General features: G+C 66.5%; 1 protein-coding gene across 1 annotated transcript in view; it reads right to left on the bottom strand.

Moving 5' to 3' along the window:
- Nucleotides 1-17,219, bottom strand: part of NOTCH3 (notch receptor 3) — a 41,705-nt gene that overhangs the window by 10,793 nt on the left and 13,693 nt on the right. Inside the window, exons 4-23 of the mRNA XM_075902167.1 lie at nucleotides 16,259-16,594; nucleotides 14,331-14,453; nucleotides 13,834-14,067; nucleotides 13,121-13,276; nucleotides 12,676-12,861; nucleotides 9,378-9,491; nucleotides 8,432-8,545; nucleotides 7,646-7,879; nucleotides 7,091-7,201; nucleotides 6,605-6,797; nucleotides 5,672-5,817; nucleotides 5,479-5,592; nucleotides 5,175-5,294; nucleotides 4,945-5,097; nucleotides 3,900-4,128; nucleotides 3,481-3,682; nucleotides 3,028-3,181; nucleotides 1,292-1,476; nucleotides 639-771; nucleotides 222-473 (exon numbers count right to left, since the gene is read on the bottom strand). Coding sequence (XP_075758282.1) covers nucleotides 222-473; nucleotides 639-771; nucleotides 1,292-1,476; nucleotides 3,028-3,181; nucleotides 3,481-3,682; nucleotides 3,900-4,128; nucleotides 4,945-5,097; nucleotides 5,175-5,294; nucleotides 5,479-5,592; nucleotides 5,672-5,817; nucleotides 6,605-6,797; nucleotides 7,091-7,201; nucleotides 7,646-7,879; nucleotides 8,432-8,545; nucleotides 9,378-9,491; nucleotides 12,676-12,861; nucleotides 13,121-13,276; nucleotides 13,834-14,067; nucleotides 14,331-14,453; nucleotides 16,259-16,594 — 3,489 coding nt within the window. The remainder of the gene's footprint in view (nucleotides 1-221; nucleotides 474-638; nucleotides 772-1,291; nucleotides 1,477-3,027; nucleotides 3,182-3,480; nucleotides 3,683-3,899; nucleotides 4,129-4,944; nucleotides 5,098-5,174; nucleotides 5,295-5,478; nucleotides 5,593-5,671; nucleotides 5,818-6,604; nucleotides 6,798-7,090; nucleotides 7,202-7,645; nucleotides 7,880-8,431; nucleotides 8,546-9,377; nucleotides 9,492-12,675; nucleotides 12,862-13,120; nucleotides 13,277-13,833; nucleotides 14,068-14,330; nucleotides 14,454-16,258; nucleotides 16,595-17,219) is intronic.

The following is a 17,219-nucleotide window of genomic DNA, read 5'->3' as shown; positions in this document are numbered from 1 at the left end:
GTGGGGGAGGCTCAAGGTGGGGCAGGCGGTTGGGACTCAGGTTTACCTGATGGCTTCCTGTTAGGGAGGATGAGCAGGGGCCCCTCCCCTAGCTTCAGAGGCTTCGGGAGCTCTCGCTCCCCACTGCAGCCCTGAGCGCCTGCGCAGGGATTAATGGAAGCTGCCCAGCCCCACGAAGCCCCTCCCCTTGCAGGGTGCAGCCCGCCCCTCGGCACACTCACCAGTGTAGCCTGGCTTGCACACGCAGTGGAAGTCGTTGGCACCCTGCACGCAGTCCAGCGTGCGCTGGGGCAGGCAGGGCTTGGCCAAACACTCGTTGATGTCGCCCTCACAGCGCTCACCCGTGTAGCCGGGGGGGCAGTTGCAGCGGTAGCCGCCCACCCGGTCCACGCACGTCCCGTTGTTCAGGCACTTGGGCGCCCGGCTGCCAGGGCCTGGGGCACAGTCGTCCTCGTTGATCTCGCACAGGACACCTGGGAGGGGCGAGAGCAGAGACCTTCCAGCCCTGGCACAGCTGGAGCACCCAGACCAGCCCAGCCTCCCCCAACCCAAGCTTCCCAGCCCGCAGGCACCACAGCCACCACAGCCACCCCCGGCCTGCCTCCCAGCCCCACCTCACGGTGCCGGCTGGGCCTTACCCAGGGTTCCCGGCGGGCAGGAGCAGATGTAGCGCCCGACGAGGTCGATGCAAGAGCCCCCATTCTGGCAGGGGTGGGACTGGCACTCGTCGATGTCGTACTCGCAGTTCTTGCCCTCGAACCCTGGCGGGCACTGCCGGGAGAGACACGGCCTGTCAGGGCCCCACGGCCACAGCTCCTCCACCACGGGCCCCACGCTGGGGCAGCCCAGCCCCTCGGCTCCACCCCTCCAGCCACAGTGGGGGTCAACAAGGCCACTACCAAGCTATCGCCACTGCGGTGGGTGGCCATGGAGCACAAGGACTCACCCCACAGCACAGACACACCACCCAGCAGTCCTGGCTCCCAGCCCTTCCCCCGCCCCCCTAGGCTCCACTGCCCTTCCCCACCAGGCACACCACCCAGCAGTCCTGGCTCCCAGCCCTCCCCCCGCCCCCTAGGCTCCACTGCCCTTCCCCACCAGGCACACCACCCAGCAGTCCTGCCTCTCAGGCCTGGCAGAGCGAGCCCAGCCAAATGTGCCTCTTTCGGTATCCCCTTAGTTCAGCCGTGCTCATGGGGGCACCACTCCTGCAGCTCCCCAGCCCCAGCAGCCTGACTAGAGCCAGTGGTGGTGCCAGGGCCCTGTGTGCAGCCTCCGCCCCGGGGCTCACCTCACAGTCGTAGCTGCCAATGAAGTTGTGGCAGGAGGCGCCGTGCTGGCAGGGGTTGGGCTGGCAGGGGTTGACCTCGCTCTCGCAGTAGCTGCCCGTGTAGCCTTCCTTGCACAAGCAGTAGTGGGTGTTGCCAGCGTCCACACACTGGCCCCGGTAGTGACACACTTGGTCCTTGGAGACCCCTGCCCAGACAGACAATGTGATGCCTTGTGCCCAGCCCACAGCCCCCGCCAAGATGGATACAAATCAATGATTTTTAAAAAATAAAAAATACTAGATTTTAAAAATTTAAAATCAGATTTTTTTCTTAAAATCATCAACAAAATACTCCATTTAAAAATAAGAGTTACAATTCAATCCCATCACAAACGTGCTACGCCCACCCCGACTGTCTCATTCACGTAAATCGTGGCTCTTGTCTGTCCAGGCTAACCACCTGCTCTTGCTCCGTGAAAGTTCTGAGCTTTCCCTTTCTGCTTCTCAACAGACTAAAGTGACCTGTGCAAAGACAGACTCAGGCCGGACAGGACTCCTGTTCTGTGCTTATGAGGTGGTGGGCCAGGGCCAAGCATGGCAGAGCGAGTTAACTCCTGGTCTAAAGACAGACAAGATGCAGGAAAGGGCAGAGGCAGCACAGACAGAAACATTGGAGGGGACGGGAAAGGAAAAGGGAAGAGACTGTTCAGCACACACAGCTTCCTACATTCCCCCCCCTTGCCAAGAAAAACTGTCCTGGCTTCTGGGCGGTAGAGAGACCCTGTCTGGGAATATTTGGAAGGAATTTGTTCCCTGGGTAAAAAAGGAAAATGTGTCAAGTGTGAAGATGCAGGGCCTAGCTGCAAGAATGAAACAGCACAAGGAAAACTGCTCAGTGGGAGACAATGCCGTGGATGAAGATGTGGATACGGCCGAGTGGATCAATTGCTTAGTAACTGAAATCATTTACTGGGCAATGCATCCTTCCCCAGGACTCTCTGTGAGCTGACAAGTGAACTCCCCAGCTGTTTGCTGTCCTAGATGTTGTGGAAAAATAAGAAGCATCGCTTAGCTAATCCTTATGGCCTGTTTCATTCATTAGCTAGGTTCAGAACCTACCATCCAAGAATACGGCCCAGAGCACTGAAGCAAGAGAATAGCCTTGCCAGTTGCCACTGAGTGTCATGGACTTATTTTATGTGGCTTTACACATGCCCCTGATTTTGGAACAGCAAGGACAGAGACTATAATGGTGATGCCATAAGTCAATGGGGCTTACTCCAGAATGAAGTGCACTTTAAGCACAGTCAGTCTTTGCTTTTTGGTAACTTGATTAAGTCAATCCACCCTGGCCCCAGCACAGCTGACAGGGGAACCCATGGCCCAAAGGGGAGAGAGATTCCCCACAGCCCCAAGATGAGGAAGGGGGCTGCCAGGCCGCCCCGGCTCTAACTCTAGGCCCCACTCCTGTCTCACAGCTGGGACAGAACCAGGCGTCCTGACTCCCAGCCTACCCTGCTCTCACAGGCTGGGGTACCAAGAGCGTTGCTGAGGACGAGGCCAGGACAGCAGAGCCCAGGCTAGGCTTGAGCTGACACTCCACCAATGGCCTCCCACCTCCCCCACCTCTCAAGGACACTGGCGACCCGGACCCCTGGCCAAGGGCAGCTACTGCCAGGGACAGACCCCGCCCAGCCCAGGCCCGGTGGGAGTCGGCCCAGCCCAGGGGTGCCCCCCAGCTCCAGGGAAGCCCTCACCTTGGTGAGATGCCACCACCTCGCAGGAGACGTTGGGGATGTCGCAGTAACGACCGGTCCAGCCCCCTGGGCACTCGCAGGTCAGGGCTGTGCCCATCTGCTCGCAGCGGCCCCCGTTCTGGCAGGGCGAGCGCCGGCACCAGTCTATCAGGGTCTGCAAGGGAGGGCAAGTTAGGGGACTGGGTTCTGGAGGGGCACAACCCAGGGAGACAGCACAGGCTGGGCTCTGCCACTGATGTCTGGCACCACCCTCCAAGGAAACAGGGCGTTGGATTCCCCACAATGCACTGGGCTGTTTCAACAGGGAGGCAGGTGCCCAGCGGGGGGAAATGCATTTCCACGTCCCCAGCCCCCATGCCAGGTCCCCCGCCCCTGCCAATACAGAACCCTGGAGGATCCCCCACGGTGCCAGGGCTCACGTTCCCCTTCTCCACCGCCCTGCGCAGGACGCACCTGGCACTGGGCGCCCGTGTAGCCGTGAGGGCAGGTGCAGCGGTAGGACTCCACACCGTCCAGGCAGATGCCCCCATTGAGGCAGGGCTGGGACTGGCACTCATCGATCTCATGCTGGCAGTGGGTGCCCGTGAAGCCAGCACGGCAGTGGCACGTGTAGGAGTTCACCCCGTCGAGGCAGGTGCCGCCGTTGAAGCAGGAGCTGCAGGGATGCAGGCAATTAGCTCGATGCCCTGTTTTGCTTCCCTGCTCCCTCTTCCACCGCCCTCCCCTGCTGCTCCCCACGCTACACCCTCTGCCAGGGTCCCCACGGCTCTCCTAGGCTGGGCACTGCGGGAAGCTGGTGCCCGGAGCCCCAGGCGCTAGGCTCCCTGACAAGCCTTGCAGACGGGGTCCCGGCAGCGGGGCCAGGGGCTCACCTGTCGGTGCAGTCCTGCACGTTGTGCTCACAGTGCAGGCCGGCCCAGCCCGGCGCGCAGGTGCAGGTGAAGCTGTTGACGTAGTCGGTGCAGGTGGCGCCGTTGCGGCAGGGGCTGCTCAGGCACTCGTTGGCCTCGCTGGCGCAGCGCGGGCCTGTGAAGCCCGGCAGGCAGGTACACAAGAAGGAACTGATGCCGTCCTGGCAGGAGCCACCGTTCAGGCAGGGGTCTGTGGGCAGGCACATGGGAGGGTCACAGGGGCCTGGGGTACATGGCTACTCCAGGGCCTCCAGCCAGGACACCGCACTGGGAACACTCCCCTCCCCCCAGCATTCAGGCAGGCACATGGGAGGGTCACAGGGGCCTGGGGTACGTGGCTACTCCAGGGCCTCCAGCCAGGACACCGCACTGGGAACACTCCCCTCCCCCCAGCATTCAGGCAGGCACATGGGAGGGTCACAGGGGTCTGGGGTACGTGGCTACTCCAAGGCCTCCAGCCAGGACACCGCACTGGGAACACCCCTCCCCCCAGCATTCAGGCAGGCACATGGGAGGGTCACAGGGGTCTGGGGTACGTGGCCACTCCAGGGCCTCCAGCCAGGACACCGCACTGGGAACACCACCCCCCCCCAGCATTCAGGCAGGCATGCGCAGGGAGACAGTCACCTCCCCACCCCTGCCATTCCCACAGCCCTTCCCCACTCGCTCAGCCAGGCCCCTCGGGAGGGAGCAGCTGCTGGCCCCCAGCCCCCAGCCAGGGGGGAGGGGAAGGAGAATCTGCATGAGCAGGGTAGGCGGGTCCTGCGGGAGCCCTCGGTAAGGGTCTGCCCAGGACAGGACAGCCTGAGCCGCCAGTGGGGAACGGCCGGGTGACAGGGACAGCAAGGATGTGGTGGGAAACGTCCAATGAAGAGCGCCTGCGAGAGCCCCCCCACGCCACAGCCCCACGCTAGGCACCGGAGCAGCGCTGCCGTGAGGAGAGCGTCCCCAACAGGCCCCTGCTGGCGGGGCTGGGCCGAGCGCGCGGGACCCTGCCCCCACTCACTGGGGAAGCAGTCGTCGATGTCTGTCTCACAGGCGGGGCCCGTGTACCCCGGGCGGCAGGCACAGCTGTACCCGCCATGCAGGTTGGTGCAGGTGCCCCGGTTCCGGCAGGGGCTCCGGTCACACTCGTTCACGTCCACGTGGCACCTCTGACCTGGCGTGGCAGCAAAGAGAACAGGTCAGCGCGGGCAGGGCGGGCAGGGCGGGGCGGGCGTGAGGAGGGGCCGGTACCTTGCCAGCCTGGGGGACAGCTGCAGGAGAAGCCCTCGTAGTCAGGCGTGTGGTCGCAGACCCCCCCATTGGCACAGGGGTTAGGGGAACAGGGCGTCAGCACGTTCTCGCAGTTGCGGCCTGCAGGCAGAGGGGGCGATGGTGAGAGCAGCTCCAAGCCCCAACCAGAGTCAGCAGGGCCCCCCAGGACCAACATAGGAATTGCCCTGCCCCCGCCCACTCTCCACCACAGGGACCCCCCCCCACCTCATTCTGCCAGGCCCAGCCCTACCCCCGGCCCAGGCGCCCGGCTCGGCCCCAGCACCTGTGTAGGGCAGGTCACAGAGGCAGGTGTAGCTGGCGATGCCGTCGATGCAGGTGCCCTTGTTGAGGCAGGGGCTGGAGAGGCAGTCGTTGATATTTGTCTGGCAGTAGGTGCCTGGGGGGAGATGGAGATGAGTGGGGGGAGGAGGGGCAGGTTGGGGGCAGGGCGGCGGGGGAGGGGGAGGGGGACGTACCCTGGAAGCCCTCCTTGCACTTGCAGCGGTAGCCATTGACGTAGTCGGTGCAGGTGCCCCCGAACTGGCAGGGGTTGGACTCACACTCATTCTTGTTCAGGTCGCAGTTGGTGCCGGCCCAGCCCGGCTCACACTCGCATTTGTACCTGCAGGGGAGGGGGCATCAACACAGGTCCTGCCCCCGGGCTGCCCGGGAACTGGGTCCCCAGCGAGCGTTGGGTGGGCCCGTGTCCTGGAAGGGCGCAGTGCTGTGCCCAAGAGGGGCCGGGTGGGCAGGTGCAGCACAGCCCCCAGGGTGGACAGCGCTGCCCTGCGGCGGGGCGGGCAGGGCAGGGCAGCTCAGGTGGGCAGAACGCTGCCCCCAGGGCAAACGGGCACAGAGCAGGACAGGTGGGTGGGGACAGGGCTGGCAGGCATAGCGCTGCCCCAGGGTGGGTGGGCACAGAGCCGAGCAAGCAGGTTGGGACAAGGCTGGCAAGTGGGGACAAGGTGGGCGGGTGGGGGCAGGGCAGGTGGGTGAGGGCAGGGCTGCCCCGGGGTGGTTGGGCGCAGGGCAGGGCAGGCGGGCGTGGGCAGGGCAGGTGGGTGAGGGCAGGGCTGCCCCGGGGTGGTTGGGCGCAGGGCAGGGCAGGCGGGCGTGGGCAGGGCAGGTGGGTGAGGGCAGGGCTGCCCCGGGGTGGGTGGGCACGGAGCAGGGCAGGGCAGGTGGGAAGGGGCAGGGCAGGTGGGTGAGGGCAGGGCTGCCCCGGGGTGGGTGGGCACGGAGCAGGGCAGGGCAGGTGGGCGGGGGCAGGGCAGGTGGGTGGGGGCAGGGCTGCCCCGGGGTGGTTGGGCACAGAGCAGGGCAGGGCAGGCGGGCGCGGGCAGGGCAGGTGGGTGGGGGCAGGGCTGCCCCGGGGTGGGCGGGCACGGAGCAGGGCAGGGCTCTCTCACCCATTGATGTCGTCACGGCAGGCGCCGTGCACGCAGGGGCTGCTGCTGCACTCGTCCACCTCGGAGTAGCAGTGGGGGTCGTGGAAGCCCTCGGGGCAGAGGCAGGTGAAGCCGTTCTCGCCGTCCACGCAGGTGCCGCCGTTCTGGCAGGGGCTGGATGCGCACTCGTTGATCTCCACGTTGCACAGGGGCCCTGAGACACAGGCTGGCTTGGCACAGGGACCACCAACGGCCAAGCCCCCCCGCTCCCCATGGGCCAGACAGGGCCTCTTCCTCCCCTGCCCCCCCACAGAGCCAGGCCCCCACCTGCCCAGCCCGCCAACACCAAGGACCCTGTCCCTAGGACCCCGCTTGCTCAAGCAGAGCTCGGGGGAGAAAACAGGAGGGCACAGAGCCCTGCCCCTGCCTGCCCCAGCCACCCCCACAGAGCTAGGCCCCACCCCAACAAAGCCCCATGGCCACCCCCAAACAGACCCCCGTGCACACCCGTGAAGCCGGGCTTGCAGATGCAGTCGTAGCGGTTGATGCCGTCGCGGCAGACGCCGTAGTCACAGGGGTTACTGGCACAGTCGTCAAAGTTCACCTCACAGTTCACGCCTGGGGAGAGAAGCCACCTTAGGCCCTGGCCAGCCGCCACCCAGGAGCCCTCACCCCCATGGCCTGGCCAGAGCAGGGCGTGTGGGCTGGGGGAGCAGGAGCTGGGGAGGGATAATGTATCCGGGGGGTGGGGGGGGGGTGCAGCACGTGCCCTAGCACCAGGCAGGGGGAGCAAGGGAAACCGAGGGCAGCGGATGTGCTCTGGGACTGGGGGGAGGTGGTGTCTCTCAGGCAAGGGTAGAGCATGGCTAAGGGAAGCCAAGAGACTCAAGGAGGTGAGGCGGGGCCATGGCCTGGGGTGGACAGTGAGGGGAGAAGCACAGGCACATGGTAGGGAGGGAACACTGTGTGTGTGGGGTGGAGTGGGCTGGGGCCACAGGGTAGGACACCAGCCCCTGGGAGTGGAGTGGGGAGGCCCATGGGACAGCCCCGGCCCTGCCCCACCTGAGGTGCCAGGCAGGCAGTTGCACTGGTACTTGTTGATGCGGTCGATGCACTTGCCGCCGTGCTGGCAGGGGCTGCTGTGGCACTCGTTGAGCTGGTTCTCGCAGCGGTAGCCGGTGTAGCCGGCGGCGCAGGAGCAGGTGAAGCTGGCGATGCCGTCCAGGCAGGTGCCGTGGTGGCAGGGGTCAGGCGAGCAGTCATCGATGTTCTTCTCGCACAGCGAGCCCTCAAAGCCTGGGGGGAGCAGGGCGCTTGGATCACAGCCTGGCAGGGGGCAGGGGGCCAGGGCCAAGTGACACTGGGGTGGCCCAGCGCCTACGTAGGTAGCGCCCACCCCCCCACCTGGGACAGACTCCGGCAGCTCCCTGCTTGTCCCACCTCCAGCCGCGGAGGGCCCTGGGCTGCAGAGCCGCCCTGGATTCACACCCTCCCCTTGACAAGAGGCACAGCCCCATTGGGTGCAGCCCAGTCACAGGCAACCAGCCCCACCCATCACCAGCCCTGGGCCGCCAGCCTCCAGCTCTGATGGGGCAAGGGGCACCCCCCTAGAGTGTGACTGGCAGGAGGGTCCCAGTATTGGCACCTCACCCCCTCTGCTTGATACCGACACACCCCGTCCCCCCGTGGCAGCACCTGCCCCAGTCTGCTGGGGGGTCTTGGCCATGTCTGGGGGAGGGGCACCGCTGCCCCCTGCTGATGGCAGGAGCGACTGTGGCCCTGGGGTACGGGCTGCCCAGCCCATGCAACGGTTCTGGGGCGCCGGGTCTCACAGCAGCCCACACTCACCCTCCGTGCAGCGGCACTCGTAGGCATTGGGCCGGTCCACGCACTTGGCGCCGTTCTGGCAGGGCGTGCTGGCGCACTCGTCAATGTCGATCTGGCACATGGAACCCGAGAAGCCTGGGCACAGGAAGGCAAGGGGCTTGGACGTGTGCAGGGGGGATGCTCCTCCCTGAGCTGATGCTGCCCCGGCCAAGCCCCACGCTGGCTGGCTGCGAGCAGAGCCAGAGCTGGGGTCTGGGTGGGTCAGGCTCCCAGGCTGGAGAGGGCCCCCCCCCCCGCCTGTCCTGGGGCGGGCCAGCTGCACGGCAGCTCAAGGGAGCGCTGGCTGGAGCATCGCGGGACACAGATGTCGGGCAGAGCAAGGAAACCTTGGCCAGGCCAGGGCTGGGGGAGCAGCCCATTCTGTATTGGGGGGGCACCGCTGAGGTGAGGGGCAGCTCACACTGAGGAGCCAGGGGGTGCCCTGTTGCCTGCCTTTCTGGGGAGCGCAGCTTGGAGCAGCTCCAGGCAAAGCCCCAGGCCAGGGTTGGGGGGCAGGAGTTGGGAATGGGGCAGGGTCAGGGAGTGGGACTGGAACGGGGGCTGGGGGAACGCAGAGCCTAGGTGTGGGGCAGGGCTCCAGTGGTGGGGCTGGCTGTGAGCGAGCTGGGCACCATCCTGCCCCAAAGGCAGATGCTGTGCAGGCTCATGGCACAGGCTCCTCACTGGGCCTGCTCCCCTCCCCCACACGTAAAGTGGGCTCGGGGGCTGTGTGCCAGCCAGGGCAGGCAGCCCCAGGAGAACAGGGAGAGCCACAACCTGGCTGTCCATCAGCCCCACAGGGTGCATGGAGGGACACTTCCCCAGAGTGCTGCCCACTGCTGGGCCCCATGTTTTTCCATGGCCCAGCGTGGGCTGGGGGCTCGGTGCCTGCCCGCCAGCCCCACGCCCCGGGGGGAGCCAGACTCACCGGAGGGGCAGGTGCAGGTGAAGCCGTTGACCCCGTCCCGGCAGACCCCGCCGTTCACACAGGGGTTGCTCTCGCACTCGTCCACATTGATTTCGCAGAACGTGCCGCTGAACCCTGCCGCCAGAACCCAGAGACGGCGTTAGAAACGGGCAGGGGCGGGGGGCAGGCCACACATGGGGCAGAGGAGGCAGGGACATGGCAGGCTCTGTGGGGCAGGGCAGAGCCATGGGGCCGGGGTGGCAGGCTCTGTGGGGCAGGGCAGAGCCATGGGGCCAGGGAGGCAAGGAAGTGGCAGGCAACAGGGGGGCAGGGCAGTTCTGTGAGGAGGTCACAGGCTCCGCAGAGGACAGTGCTGGGGAAGCAGCAGCCAGTGTTGGGTCAGGGCTGCACCATGGGGCACAGGGCCTGCGGGGGGCAGTCCCTGGGTAGTGAGATCCGCTGACGTGGGGGGTGGACACACAGCTCGGGGCCGCGGCACAGGAGCTCTCAGCCCCAGGGGTGCGGGACAGCAGCTGACAGGTGCTGGAGAAGCAGCTGAGTGGGGAGCAGGGGTGCCCAGGCTGCAGAGAGCAGAACTAGCCCTGCCCTCTCCCCTGCAGTCCCATTTCCATGGACCCCTCCACCCCATGGACCGGCTCCTGTGGGGCAAGAGGGCGTGGCTCCTCCTGCAGCTGGCTGGGGGGGGAAGGGAAGGGGTCAGAAACACAAAGCATCGAGAGCTCCTGTCCCCCACAGGAAAGTCTGGGAGCCTCCACTGCCCATACATCCCCAAGCCCCTGGACCCACAGATCTAGGCAGAACCCAGCAGCCTCCAGCCACAGCCTGGCAGGAGCCCCAGTGCCCACGAGGGCCCCCTACAACACTGCCTGGATCGGCGGGACTCCCGGGCTCAAGCACAGGCAGGGCATTTCATGGAGGTGAAACATTCGCCCAAGTGCCCAGGCCAGTCAGTGGCAGAGCTGGGGAGACAGAATCCCGGAGTCCTGCTCCCCAGGCCTCCTGCTCTACCCACTAGGCCCCGCACCCCTCCAGAGCTGGGGCTAGAACTCAGAAGTTCCGACTCCCAGGGCCCTGGGCCCTTCCCAGAGCTGGGGAAGCGCCGATTCGTCCCATGCTCCGAGCTGAGCGCCATGCGTGGCCCGGGCGCGGCCAGGCAGTATCTGTGGCCTTGTTTTGTGCCATTCCCCCATCCCCACACCACTAGTGCAGGCATTGGGGCAGAGGCTCTGTGGCTCCTGCCTCCTCTTGCTCCCCAAGGGGCATATCCACCCATCCCACTGGGACGCCCAGGCACCAGTGTGGCACCCGGGGGCTGGGCTGGGGGAGAAGGCCGAGCGCCCAGCGAGCGCAGTGCCGGCACTGCCCCTCCCCCACTCTGGCCTCACAAATGGCTGAAATTAACGGACGATTCCTCCCCACAGGGGGTGGCAGGGAGACAAAAAGGAGCAGCCCAGCCCTGCACAGGCCTCCCCCGCTCCCTGCCCTATTAGTATTCCACGCACAGCCCCGCGCTCCCACCGTCTGGCTGCGGCTTCGCGCCCCGTCCCACCAGCACCTCGGCGGAGGAGCCAGCTCAACAGCCCGTCTGCCAGTGCCTAACTTGAGCCCGGCCCCGGCACCTCACTGGCACCGGCACCTCACGGGCACCAGCACCTCATGGGCACCGGCACCTCACGGGCACCTCACTGGCACTGGCACCTCACAGGCACCTCACGGGCACCTCACTGGCACTGGCACCTCACGGGCACCTCACTGGCACTGGCACCTCACGGGCACCTCACGGGCACCGGCACCTCATGGGCACCTCACGGGCACCGGCACCTCACGAGCACCTCACGGGCCCTAGCACCTCACGGGCACCTCACGGGCCCCAGCACCTCACGGGCACCGGCACCTCACGGGCACCTCACGGGCCCCAGCACCTCACTGGCACCTCACGGGCCCCAGCACCTCATGGGCACCTCACGGGCCCCAGCACCTCACGGGCACCAGCACCTCATGGGCACCTCACGGGCCCCAGCACTTCACTGGCACCGGCACCTCATGGGCACCTCACGGGCCCCAGCACCTCACAGGCACCTCACGGGCACCAGTACCTCACGGGCCCCAGCACCTCACGGGCCCCAGCACCTCACGGGCACCTCACGGGTCCCAGCACCTCACGGGCACCTCACGGGCCCCAGCACCTCACGGGCACCGGCACCTCACGGGCACCTCATGGGCCCCGGCACCTCACGGGCACCGGCACCTCACGGGCACCTCACGGGCCCCGGCACCTCACGGGCACCTCACGGGCCCCAGCACCTCACGGACACCGGCACCTTACGGGCACCTCACTGGAACCTGACGGGCCCCAGCACCTCACGGGCACCGGCACCTCACGGGCACCTCACGGGCCCCGGCACCTCACGGGCACCTCACGGGCCCCGGCACCTCACGGGCCCCGGCACCTCACGGGCACCTCACGGGCCCCAGCACCTCACGGACACCGGCACCTTACGGGCACCTCACTGGAACCTGACGGGCCCCAGCACCTCACGGGCACCTCACGGGCCCCGGCAGCTCTGGGCTCAGCACCTCACTGGCACCTCCCGGGCCCCGGCAGCTCTGGGCTTGCTGCATGTGTTATGCTTGAGCCCTGGCAGATCCTTCATTCCAGTTTAGCACTGCAGCCTTCCCTGCCAGGCCCCAGCCCCAGGACCCTGCCATCCAACTGCCAAGGGAGGGGACCCTCCTCCTCACCCCAGCTGCCTGGATTTCCCCAACAGTCCTCAGCTCCTGGGGAGCCAAGCTGAGCCAGGATTCCCAGCTCTGGGCAGGAAAGCAAAGCAAGCCCAGTCAGGGTCTGCCCATGGGGAGCCCTGGCACAGAGCGGACCCAGTGCCCATCTGGCAAGGGAGTTGGCTACAGCCAGCTGGGATAGGGCTCTACATACCCACCCTGGCTGAGTCCCAACCAATTCACTGTGGGGGGTTCGATGACGCTCTGCAGCTGCCCTGGAGGGCGGGGGAGGGGGGAAGAGTCACCCCTTGCTATGAGAGGACAACGCTCACTGCCCCGAGCGGGGCCGAGAAGCCAGGGGTCCTAGCTCCCCCAGCACTTGGTGTCCTGGGGGAGAAGTGACCCTGTCCCCGGGCCATCTGGCACTCGGAGTCCCGGGATGTCTGTGGCGGAGGGGCTGGTCTCCCCTCGAGATGGGGCCCCGACCCTCGCACACACGGGCTGCAGTTCAGCAGCTCTGGGGAAGGCCCAGCTGGGCGCCTGGCGGGAGGTGCAGGAGCGGGCCCGGGGCACTCACCCGCCATGCAGATGCAGGTGAACTCGCCGATGCGGTCGAGGCAGGTGGCGTCGTTCTGGCAGGGCATGGACAGGCACTCGTTGATGTCGGTCTCGCAGCGGGGACCCGTGTAGCCGCGCCCGCACTGGCACTGGAAGGAGCCCTGTGTGTTCACACAGCGGCCAAAGTGCTCGCACGGGTTGGCACCTGCAGTGGATGTGGCCAAGTCAGAGCCGGGGCAAGGCCCAGCCCCCGCAAACCCGGCCTCATGCCGGTCCCAGCCAGGCCCCACTGCTTAGCAAAGGGCCAGGCCCCCAGACCCGCAGCCCCCTCCCCGGCCCGGCCCCAGCTCCCAGTCACTGCCACACCATCCTGGCCCAATCGCCCCACCCCAACTCCATCACTGAGCAATGGTCCAGGCCCCTGCTCCCCCACATCCTGTGCCCCAGCATAGGGCCTCCCTCACCGATAGAGCACTCGTCCACATCCTGGTCACAGGCCCCCCCAGTGAAGCCTGGGGGGCAGGTGCAGATGGCCCGGCCATTCACGGGGTTGGTGTCGCAGATGGCGTCCTCGTGGCAGGGGTTGCTGACGCAGGCATCGTCCAGGTGGCACAGGAGACCTGGCGGAGGGATGAAGGGGGAGAGGGGATGTGGGCAAGAGTGGGGCAGCCACCCTACAGGAGCCCAGCTAACCTGGTCCTCAGGGAGCAGAGGGCCAGCCCCGTCTTGTCAGGCTGGGGTAATGCCTCCCATCCTTCCTCTCACCTGCACACAGCAAGCCATCCCCCCCACCAGCAGCCAGCCCTAGGCCTCACCCCCAGCCATCCTAGTCCCCCACACAGGAACCCCCGCCCCCAGCAGCTGGCCCCCAGTCACCACCCCCAGCCAGCCCCATCCCCCCCACACCAAACCCCCTGCCAGCCAGCCCGTGTCCACTGCATACACCCGCCAACACCCCCCAAGCCAGCCTCAGACCCTCCCACCCTCTTCCACTCCTCACCCCCACTCAGCCAGCCCCTATCCCTTTGGGCCCCACCTAGCACTTCCCATCTCCTTGGCCAGCCCCTACGCCCCCCACAGACGGTCAAGGCATGGGGGGGAGAATCCCAAATCCTGAGATGAGAGGTGCTAGGAGCTCTGCAACTGGGCCGAGCCGGCCGGACCCCCTGCCTCCCACCTGTCTTGCCCATGGGGCAGGCGCAGTAGAAGGAGGCCACACGGTCGTGGCAGGTGGCCCCATTGAAGCAGACGGCCGTGGCACAGTCGTCGATGTTTTCGCTGCAGCTCTCGCCCGTCCAGCCGTTGACGCACACGCAGGTGTGCCCGCCGTTGGTGTTGAAGCAGGTGCCCCCATTGTGGCAGGCATTCGGCTGCAGCTGGCATTCATCCACGTCCTCCGTGCAGAACTGGCCTGCGGGAGACGGGGGCTTAGCCTGGGCCAGCCAGCGCCCCTAGAGGGGAAAGGCCCCATTCCCACCCCAACAGCTAGCCAGAGCCCTGCTCTGGGGCTGGTTCGGAGCCAGCGCCCCTAGAGGGGAAAGGGCCCAGGTCACATTCAGGGTCCCAGGGCAGCCCTGGGGGGCGAGACACAGTCCCTGCTGGCTCTGAGGCTGCGCTGCGGGTGGTGGGCAGCGGGGGTTAGCTCCTGCAGCCGAACAGGGCGTGGGGCGGTACCTGTCCACTCAGGCGGGCACTGGCAGTTGTAGGTGTTGACCCCATCCACACAGGTGCCCCCATTCAGACACTTGTGGCCCGGGCAGTCATCGATGTTGATCTCACAGTTCTGGCCTTCGAAGCCTGCAGGACGAGAGCACGGCCCAGTCAGCACGGAAAGCGCCTCTGCCCACACCCCAAGCCCGCTGCCCCTCCCCCATACACACACAGCACCCCGAAGCCCGCTGCCCCTCCCCCATACACACACATAGCATCTCTAAAGCCACTGCCCCTCCCCCACGCACACACAGCACCCCCAAGTCCGCTGCCCCTCCCCCATACACACACATAGCATCTCCAAAGCCACTGCCCCTCCCCCACGCACACACAGCACCCCCAAGCCCGCTGCCCCTCCCCCATACACACACAGCACCCCGAAGCCCGCTGCCCCTCCCCCATACACACACATAGCATCTCTAAAGCCACTGCCCCTCCCCCACGCACACACAGCACCCCCAAGTCCGCTGCCCCTCCCCCATACACACACAGCACCCCCAAGCCCGCTGCCCCTCCCCCATACACACACATAGCATCTCTAAAGCCACTGCCCCTCCCCCACGCACACACAGCACCCCCAAGCCTGCTGCCCCTCCCCCATACACACACAGCACCCCCAAGCCCGCTGCCCCTCCCCCATACACACACAGCATCTCCAAAGCCACTGCCCCTCCCCCACGCACACACAGCACCCCCAAGCCTGCTGCCCCTCCCCCATACGCACGTAGCACACTCAAGCCTGCTGATTCTCCCCCACACATACACAGCAGCCACAAGCTTGCTGCCCCTCTCCCACAAAGCTCCCTGAAGCCTGCTGCCCCTCCCCCACGCGCACACAGCTCCCCGAAGCCTGCTGCCCCTCTCCCCCCCCACACACATAACACCTACAAGCCTGCTGCCCCTTCCCCACGCGCACACAGCACCCCCAAACCCACTGCCCCTCCCCCACGTGCACACAGCACTCCCAAGCCCGCTGCCCCTCCCCCATGCGCACACAGCTCCCCCAAGCCCGCTGCCCCTCCCCCACGCGCACACAGCACCCCCAAACCTGCTGCCCCTCCCCCATGCGCACACAGCACCCCCAAACCCGCTGCCCCTCCCCCATGCGCGCACAGCTCCCCCAAGCCCACTGCCCCTCCAAGCCCGCTGCCCCTCCCCCACGCGCACAGCTCCCCCAAGCCCGCTGCCCCCCCACGCGCACAGCTCCCCCAAGCCCGCTGCCCCTCCCCCACGCGCACAGCTCCCCCAAGCCCGCTGCCCCTCCCCCATGTGCACACAGTACCCCCGAGCCCACCTCCTTCCCGTGCACACAGTGCCTGAGCCCCCTCCCCACACACCCATGGGGACCCCAAGCCCGCTCCCCTTCTCCACACACCACCCCAGAGCCTGCTGCCCCCCTCCATGCAGTGCCCCTGAACCGCTACCTGCCCACATGGACCACAGGGCCTGGTCCCCCCCCGCACAGCCCACCAGACTGTACCCCGCCCATTTCCCAGGGCCAGGCCAGCTGAGAGGACACAAGGTTTGGCAGGAGCACAGCCGCGGCTTACACGAGAAGGGCAACGTTATTTAGGAGTGGGGAGAAAGGGACAGTGTGAGCTGGGAAGGGGGCACAGGGGAGGGGTTGGCCCAGGGTGGGGAGGGGCTGCCCTGCCTTCCCCACCAGCTCTGTCGCGGCTGCTCTCCCGGACGCTCCCTGGAATTGTTTCCTTCCTGGCCAGTGGCCCGTGCTCCCCTGGCGCCACTTACAGCTTCCGATGAGGTTCCTGCGGGGCCGCCAGGCCTCTGGCACACGCGCCAAGGCAGGGAGAGCCACACCCCCAACCCGCAGAGCTAAGGCAGGGTCTGTTCCCCCATGCGGCCCAGGGGGCTGCCCGCCCCCCCCCACTCACCCGGCAGGCAGGCGCATTCGTAGCTGAGCTCCCCGGTCTGGCGGCACGTGCCCCCGTTGAGGCACTGCGAGGGCGCGCAGGGCGTGTAGACGCTCTCACACAGCTGCCCTGTGAAACCCGCCAGGCACTGGCAGCGGAAAGAACCCGGCGTGTTGAAGCAGGTGCCCCCATGGCGGCAGACACCGGGCGCCCGGCACTCGTCCACGTCCATGCGGCAGTTGCGGCCCTGGTAGCCCGGCGGGCAGGTGCAGTTGTAGCGGCTGTTCCAGTTGGTGCAGCGGCCCCCGTTGGCACAGGGGTTGTTGGCACAGGCATCAGCCAGGGAGCAGTCCTGACCTGGGGAGAAGGGTGAGGCCCTATGGGTGGGGCCTGCTGGGTACCCCAGAGAGCCCTCCCCTGGGCAGCACCTCTCCCCCCCAGGGCCTGTGTGCCCAGCCCTCCTCCCATACCAGCATTGTTCAGTCTGGTTCTGGTCCCCTCCCCCAACTCTCCTAGCCCGCCCATGGCCGCCCCCCAATTCCCCTAGACCTGCATAGCACGGGGTCTCCTCTGCAGCCTGGCCAGAGCCTAGCCCCTCCTCCAACCAAACCGAGCTGGGCCCCATCCCCTCCCCCAGGGTATGTCTACACTACCCCGCTAGTTCGAACTAGCGGGGTAATGTATGCATACCGCACTTGCTAATGAAGCCCGGGATTTGAATTTCCCGGGCTTCATTAGCATAAGCGGGGAGCCGCCATTTTTAAATCCCCGCTGCTTCGAACCCCGTGTAGCGCGGCTACACGGGGCTCGAACTAGGTAGTTCGGACTAGGGTGCCTATTCCGAACTACCGGTACACCTCGTTTCACGAGGAGTACCGGTAGTTCGGAATAGGACCCTAGTCCGAACTACCTAGTTCGAGCCCCGTGTAGCCGCGCTACACGGGGTTCGAAGCAGCGGGGATTTAAAAATGGCGGCTCCCCG

The sequence above is a fragment of the Pelodiscus sinensis genome, chromosome 19, assembly GCF_049634645.1.
Source record: "Pelodiscus sinensis isolate JC-2024 chromosome 19, ASM4963464v1, whole genome shotgun sequence".
Taxonomy (NCBI): Eukaryota; Metazoa; Chordata; order Testudines; family Trionychidae; genus Pelodiscus; species Pelodiscus sinensis.
The sequence above is the reverse complement of the archived record's forward strand: the minus strand, read 5'-3'. Positions and strand labels throughout refer to the sequence as shown.